The sequence below is a fragment of the Lepidothrix coronata genome, unplaced genomic scaffold (assembly GCF_001604755.1).
Source record: "Lepidothrix coronata isolate B3197 unplaced genomic scaffold, Lepidothrix_coronata-1.0 Scaffold4, whole genome shotgun sequence".
In the NCBI taxonomy this organism is placed as follows: Eukaryota; Metazoa; Chordata; class Aves; order Passeriformes; family Pipridae; genus Lepidothrix; species Lepidothrix coronata.
The window spans coordinates 4,718,179-4,725,692 of NW_016690184.1; the positions used below are offsets into that span (position 1 = coordinate 4,718,179).

A 7,514-nucleotide genomic window follows, 5' to 3' on the forward strand; every position below is an offset into this window, starting at 1 on the left:
AAATAGAGTTCTCAACTATGAACATTTATTAAAAGTTTGATCAAAGTAGTTTTATTCCCAAGTTTTGTTTACAAAAGTCTAACAATGTCCCCAGGTAGTCAAAGATTAATAAAAGAACTGAAAAGGGATTACATTAGTGCATAGAAAGCAAATCTGGTCTATAAAAGTTAAAATTAAAAAAAACATAGAATGTGTAAAATTTTAGGTTTTAAATACATGAAAGCAATTGCTAGTATGGCAGGCAGCGTTCACAAATGTGTTCTTACTGCACACAATGTGAAGTTGTTGGATTCAATACTGACTGATCTCTAGGCTTAAGGTTTTTTTCCCTCATAGAGGCAGAACCACTCCCTCTGCCCAAAACCACACAGCTGACTCTTACCCCCCCTCATCATGGGCCATCTGACCACGAACCACCCTTCCAGCAGCTTTTGCAGTTGCTCTGATCTTAGCATAGCTGACCAGAGGTGAGGGGTGTCTCTTCCAAGAGCAGCACTGCACTGTGCTGTCTCATTCCGCTGCTTGGGATCAACCGAAAGTGCACTATCGCACCTGATTTTGCCCTAAGGATTTGAATCAGTTGCCCATTACAAGATAATTTGCAAACTGCCACGGAGCAGACACCCAGCTGTAGACAGCCCTGTGCAACATGCACAGAGCCCAGGGTGCATATCTACCACTGCAGACAGGGTGTTGCGTATCCAGGCCACAGCGGCCAAAGCAAACATCCTGCACCTACAAAGGAATGCGTAAGAAATCCAACGCACAGACCTGCACTGTGAAGGCAGCTTGTGCCAAAGCCGCTTTGCTTTTCAACCAAATTAGAACTTTGCTCAACCAGTTTGACCAAAGTCTCTTGGAAAAAAAGTCAGCGGTTTAACTGAAAAGCATGCAAAGATTTGGCTGGATACTTTAACCTTTATTATGGCAAAAGGACATTTGCCTCCATATTGAAGTTATGTACTTCCTGTTGCCTTGGGGACACTAAAACCTCCAGAAGCAGCATTTAAGCAGCACAAGGAGAGTCCTTTGCTGAATTTCATAGCCCTGCTGTGCTATGAAGCCCTCTAGCCCTTGCTTCCACTGTATTTGGCACATCTGTACCTTCAAACATGGTGTGTAATGCTCCAAGGCTTTGCTGTAGTTAAGACACAGAAGGCGAGGAGAAAAGGAGAAAATATCCAACCAGAGCAAACAGAATATGAAAGTAAGTAACAGCAGAGTTCAGGTCTATCCAAGCAGTACAGATACAGATTCCTGCAGAGCAAGCACACAGCCAGAGAAGGAAAGGAAAACAACTGAGAGAATACAGCCATTACAGGGAGAACAGACATACTGCTGTCATGGAACAATAATCCCTCAAAGACACTGAATTCTTTTTGACCTTATGTGGGGATGCTGTGGGGAAATCATGTGAAAGGTTAGTAAAACAGCTGTGTCATTATGCAAAGTCAGGTCTGATTATCCATTAACTGCTTGTCTCCGTTAACCAACGCAAAGCAAGACTTCTATGCTGGAATCCCCAATTATTACAGGTCGTATGTTTCATAGCCCAAAACGTTTCACTTGGGATTATTTATCTAGTGATTAATAGTAATCTTTTGGACTAGGTACTAAAGTCCACTTTAACTGTTTGACCCAAATCTTCAACCCATTGTTGAAGATAACAGGTACACTGTCCCACCGTGTTTGGTGCAGGCTACAATGGTGGATCACTCAGATTGCATCAAAGTGTAATTCTAAACAAAGTTTAATTTTTAAATTTGGCTACTGAATGTTTTACTATATATTAGAAAACATTTATGTAAAAGTGTTTTATCTTGAAAGAGCTACACAACAGTTAAATCAGTTCCCCAGAAAAGTTTCTGCTTGCAATTACAAAAATCCATGTACAAAATTTATGGGCCTAACACTGGATTCGTTGTTCGTGCCTTTTTAACCTCAAATGTGTTTTTGTTCACACTATTTCTTCTTCCCAATATGAAGAAGTCTCGGTTTACTCAATGCATCACAGAATGCACCATAATACTGTAGGCTGTTGCCTGGTATTTGTGCTATTCAATCTAAAAATGAGTCACAAAGCAAGCACCAGAAAAGTAATTTTTTAAGGCTTAGATCAGTTAAAAATAATAAACCTGGAGCTGAATTTTGCTCTGCTCTTCAGAAACAGATAATTTGAGTATTTGCTTTGCAACTCCTGAGCATACTAAAGTAACAACAATCCTTTCTGATCCCACCAGATCTAGAAATAGGTTTTGCCATAAACTTAATATTAACCCAAAGAACACAGAGACGTAGCATTGAACTTCTGTTTTAATGGTCTCAAATTCTGTGACAGATTTTTGGTCTCAAGTTTCCATTTTAAAAAATTTATCGATTTTAAAGACTAATAACTTAAACTGCCACGAAACAAATGGTCCACAAACATTCCTTTCCTTCTGAAGCTTTTACGATGCATTGTAATCATTAACCAGTCTTTCACTATTAAACTTAAATGGCCAATTGAGACAAACAGTTCTGAGACCGTTCTTCCACCACTGATTAAGACTGAGGTGGCAGCTGCAGTACAGAATTTTCATTTAGCCTTCTGGGCCTTCTGGGCAGACTTTGTGACCTTGCCAGCTCCTCCAGCCTTCTTGTCAACTGCCTTGATGACACCAACAGCGACCGTCTGCCTCATGTCACGTACGGCAAAACGACCTGAAAACAAAAACACGTTTTATGACTATTGTCTAGAGCTACAGAACTCACAGTGGAAATTCCACAGCAGCAACACGCAGCTTGAGATAAGTGGGCAAATGCTGCTCTGGGACCAGAATGGGACAGTGACATCACCCTCTGCAAAGTATCCCTGTACCACTGTACTTTTGCTTCCACTTCTGAAGTTTCAAGTCAAAGCTTTTAAGAGCATTTCACAGAACACAGTGCATCCCTACACCTGAAATCAAGGAATGTCTTTTCTAGAAATCAGTATTAACACACTTTAGGAAATGCCTTACCAAGAGGAGGATAATCAGAGAAGCTCTCAACACACATGGGTTTGCCAGGGATCATATCAACGATAGCAGCATCTCCAGATTTCAGGAACTTGGGGCCATCCTCCAGCTTCTTGCCGGAACGACGATCAATCTTCTCTTTGAGCTCAGCAAATTTGCAGGCAATGTGAGCAGTATGGCAATCCAGCACAGGGGCATAGCCAGCACTAATTTGGCCAGGGTGGTTCAGGATAATGACCTAGGAAACCAAGGAAGACAAGATAGCATCAGAACAATTTTGAATATCGATGTGTCTTACAAAGCCAAGGAATTAGTAAGATTTGCTTCAAGCAAATGCATCTCAGAACAGAAGCCTATGTCACTTTATAGTTTAGCCTAAAAGTGAAGAAAAAACAAGACTCTTATTTCAGAATACAAAGCTACATTTTAAACACCCTCAAACAGCTGCAAAAAATACCTGTGCAGTGAAGCCAGCAGCTTCCATTGGAGGATCATTCTTGCTGTCACCAGCAACATTGCCACGGCGAACATCTTTCACAGACACGTTCTTAACATTGAAGCCAACGTTATCACCAGGCAGAGCTTCGCTCAGGGCTTCATGGTGCATCTCAACAGATTTCACTTCAGTTGTTACATTGACAGGGGCAAATGTAACCACCATGCCTGGCTTCAGAACACCAGTTTCCACACGGCCAACTGGTACAGTACCAATGCCTGTGAAAGAGAAGCAACATTAGTAATTCAGCTTAATGAATATATGCCCTTATGACAAAAAACCACTTGATAAAAATATGCGGGTTTGAATCGAAAAATACAGCTCTTGGGCAAAAGCCTGCATTTCTGGCCCATACACCAGCTCTTGTGGCAAGTGAGCAGCATTACAGAGAACACATACCACCAATTTTGTAGACATCCTGAAGAGGCAGACGCAGAGGTTTGTCAGTTGGACGAGTTGGTGGCAGGATACAGTCCAAGGCTTCAAGGAGGGTGGTTCCACTTGCACTGCCATCCTTTCGGGTAATCTTCCAGCCCTTGAACCAGGGCATCTGTAACAAAAACAAGCCCAGCTATAAACTGACCGTCAAATTAATGGCACAAGGCTGAAGAAGACTAAGTGGTGTATCTTAGCATTCTCTCATTATCTGACTCTGTTACAGAGTAAGAATTTTTAAAAAGTCTTAATTTGATTTTGGACCTTGTCACTTCCAAATGTAATTATTAAAAAGCATATGCATTTTATAATTCCATAAATAATCCTCCTGGATTCATGTCTTAATAGAAACAAATGTCAAACCTACGTTAGAGCTAGGCTCCAACATGTTGTCGCCGTTCCAACCAGAAATTGGCACAAAAGCTACAGTGTCTGGGTTGTAGCCAATTTTCTTGATGTAAGTGCTGACTTCTTTGACAATCTCTTCGTATCTCTTCTGGCTGTAAGGTGGCTCAGTGGAATCCATCTTGTTGACACCAACAATCAGCTGTTTTACACCCAGGGTGTAGGCCAGAAGAGCATGCTCACGGGTTTGCCCGTTCTTTGAAATACCAGCCTCAAATTCACCAACACCAGCAGCAACAATCAGGACAGCACAATCAGCCTTTGAAAAGAAAGAAAAAAAAACCACAAGACCAAAACTATAGTTACAGTGCTTGTGCATTTGCCAACATATTACAGGAGCCCCCCTAACTAAGGAACAACATTCCCCAACTTCCCAAATCTTTGGTTTTATTTACATACCTGAGAAGTTCCAGTAATCATGTTCTTAATGAAGTCTCTGTGTCCAGGAGCATCAATAATGGTTACGTAGTATTTGCTTGTTTCGAATTTCCAAAGGGAAATATCAATAGTAATACCACGCTCACGTTCAGCCTTCAGCTTGTCCAAGACCCAGGCATATTTGAAGGAACCTTTGCCCATCTATGGTTAGAAGAAAACACAGTTTACCTTTTCCCCCCCTTTTTTTTTTATGAAGAAGTTACATATCTGCATTTACTTCACAAAGATCGCATGCTCGCTAAAGAGCAAAATCTAAGAATAGTAAGTGACTCAATACTGGAGAACACTGCTGCTCATGAAACAAGCAATAAGATCCGCTTGGCACTACTAGTGAGAGATGCCAAGGGTTTTCTGTTTATTGAACCTGTTGACACTTCAGCCCCATTGACAGCTTGTTAACTGTGGTAATGCATCTTTGTGACAGAGCTCCTGAGCGTGAGTTCTATCAAGTGTCCTTTACCAATTTAAGTTCTCTCACTAATGCAATCCTTGTGATAATCAACATTTTAAGTGCCACTCTGTTCAACATCTGCCAAATTTTTACTCTGTAATGTTGTTATTAAGATCCATGCTGTTATTACACAGAATATATAATCGGTGAAACTTCCTGATTTTCAAATTAAACCTTAATAGAGCATCTCCTTTTAATTCTATTCTTTACTACGTGTATGCACAGACTGAACCAGGCAACTCCATAAGACTTGCAAGTCCAGACGTAATTGTCCAGATGTAGCTTTATACAACCTTTCCCTTCCCTTGCTCTACGCTCCACAATTCGAGTTTCTCCAACTAACACAATGGAGGATTGAACACTTACACACTTGTTCAACCTCGGGGACAACTGCAACCCAGCTGCCGCCCTGTGGCCGCACAACACTGAGCCACTTGTTAGCTACCAGGGTAGCCGCAACCAAACCGCCTCCTCGTGGCCACCAAACACTTTGCAACTTCGCTTTACAACTAAGGGTCTCTATTTATTCCTGCACCCCGAAATTTTGCTGGGTGCCAGCTCACAGGCCCACGCACCTCAGCCGCTTCCTTCTCGAACTTCTCGATGGTTCTCTTGTCGATGCCCCCACATTTGTAGATGAGGTGACCGGTGGTGGTGGACTTGCCAGAATCGACGTGGCCGATGACGACGATGTTGATGTGGGTCTTCTCCTTTCCCATTTCGGATGTAGTTTAGTTCTTGCTTTGGGCAAAAGAGAATTGACACCTGAAAATTCCGCAGAAAAAAGCTGGTTACAGTTCGGTCCCGAGGGGCAGCGATGGCGGCGCCACATGCAGGGCGGCCCGGCCCGGCCAGAATGGCGGCCCCGCCCCGCCGGGGGAGGGGAGGAGCGAGGCGGGCAGGCCGGGGGCCCCCTCAGAGCGCCCCTCACATCGCCCCCTCCCCGAGCTCGAGTTACCCCGGCGGCGGCGGCCGGACCGCGGGGCGGCGGCGAGCGGGCCCAGCGGGCAGCGCGAAGGGCGGGGCCGCCCCACTCCTTTGTGTGACTCACCCCGCCCGGGCCGCCGCGTCCTCCATTTTGTGGCGCTGGCGGCGGGCGGGGAAGTCGAGCGGCCATTTTTTCACTCGTGCCCCGTCCCAGCGCCCCCCGACGGCCCTCGCACCAACCCGCGCGGCCCCGGCCCACCACTCGCGGGACACAGCAGGAGATGCCGCGCGCCTCCCGCCCCATACCCGCACGGACACGCCGCTCCCGGACCCCAGCCCGGACAAGGGGGGTGTCCGCGTGGGAATCGTGGAAGACGACGCGCCGCCATCTCGCCGCCCCGCGCCCCTCTGCTCACCCCCCTGTCCCACTGCCCCCATGAACCTCCGACCTCTACTCCCTCCTCCCCTCGGCCCTCACCACGCCTGGGGCTCAGCGCTCGCCGGGCCCCCGGGGGGAATGCGGCGCGGCCCGCCCCGGCCCATCCCAGCGGACGCACCTCACCTACTAGGCGCCAGCAGACCCGGAGCGAAAAAGACCGTCAGCGTGAGCGCCGCCCCTTATATAGCTTGGGCAGGGGGCGGGGCCTGGGGATACGTCACCGCTCCCGGCGGCCCCGCGGCCCCGCCCGGGCACGGAGTGCCCCCGCCCCCGCCGCCCTGTGGGGCTCTGGGGGCCTGGCTGTTCTGTTTCTGCGGGGCATCGCCCGCCGCACTCTTACGGGGCCTCTGGCCTTGCCTGCCCCGGCACGGCGGGGAGCGAGGCCGGGCCCGCGGTGCACCGAGGGGCTGCGGCGGGAAGAGGAGCGGTGCCCCCTCCCGCGCCGGGATGGCGGGCGGGCGGGAGCGGCCGCCGCGCCCGGGAGAAGAGGGGCAGCACCGACCGGCCCCGGCCCCCCTGCAGGGCCCAGCGGCACGGCGGGCCCGGGGACCGGAGGGAGCGTCAGGCCCGGCGTCATGGCCGGTCCGGGGGGGCTGAGGGTAGTCCGCGGGTAACAGCTCCCGGCGAGTTCAGTGTGCCCCTCATTGGGGACACAAAGGAACGCAATTAGCGAGGTTAGAAACGTTCAGTGAGTTACCCTGACAGGCAAGTAACAAATGTCGGCCGAACTTCACGGCATGCGAGACCACCCCCCCCAGCCCATTACGTAGTAGGTCTCCCAGAAACAGAGGTGGGGAAGGAGGGAGAGAGCAGGAATTTCAGGAAACTTATTACACCAGAATAAGAAAACAACGTTTGGCTTACCAAAAAAAAAAAAAAAAAAAAAAAAAAAAACAAGCTTTTTCTATCTTTGTTGTACCCATTAGA

At 47.6% G+C, this 7,514-nt stretch overlaps 1 protein-coding gene across 2 annotated transcripts; it reads right to left on the bottom strand.

Moving 5' to 3' along the window:
- Positions 1 to 2,295: 2,295 nt before the first annotated feature.
- EEF1A1 (eukaryotic translation elongation factor 1 alpha 1) lies at positions 2,296 to 6,804 on the bottom strand. 2 transcript variants are annotated; one of them, XM_017824364.1, is made up of 8 exons: positions 6,711 to 6,804; positions 5,797 to 5,986; positions 4,732 to 4,911; positions 4,295 to 4,591; positions 3,892 to 4,042; positions 3,454 to 3,710; positions 3,000 to 3,234; positions 2,296 to 2,700 (listed from the first exon to the last, which is right to left on the bottom strand). In XM_017824364.1, the coding sequence occupies exons 2-8, from the start codon at positions 5,938 to 5,940 to the stop codon at positions 2,576 to 2,578; spliced, it is 1,389 nt and encodes a 462-aa protein (XP_017679853.1). In that variant the 5' UTR covers positions 5,941 to 5,986; positions 6,711 to 6,804; the 3' UTR covers positions 2,296 to 2,575. The 2 variants fall into 2 exon arrangements, with proteins under 2 accessions (XP_017679853.1, XP_017679845.1); XM_017824356.1 differs by having other exon boundaries at positions 6,706 to 6,795.
- Positions 6,805 to 7,514: the final 710 nt, after the last annotated feature.

What these genes read in the sequence shown, in the direction of transcription:
- EEF1A1 (XM_017824364.1), bottom strand. Translation starts at nt 5,940, where the DNA reads ATGGGAAAGGAGAAGACCCACATCAACATCGTCGTCATCGGCCACGTC. An exon ending in CTGCTGGCTTCACTGCACAG is followed by an intron (nt 3,235 to 3,453) that starts GTATTTTTTGCA and finishes TTGGTTTCCTAG; the next exon opens with GTCATTATCCTGAACCACCC. An exon ending in CTCTGATTATCCTCCTCTTG is followed by an intron (nt 2,701 to 2,999) that starts GTAAGGCATTTC and finishes TTTTGTTTTCAG; the next exon opens with GTCGTTTTGCCGTACGTGAC.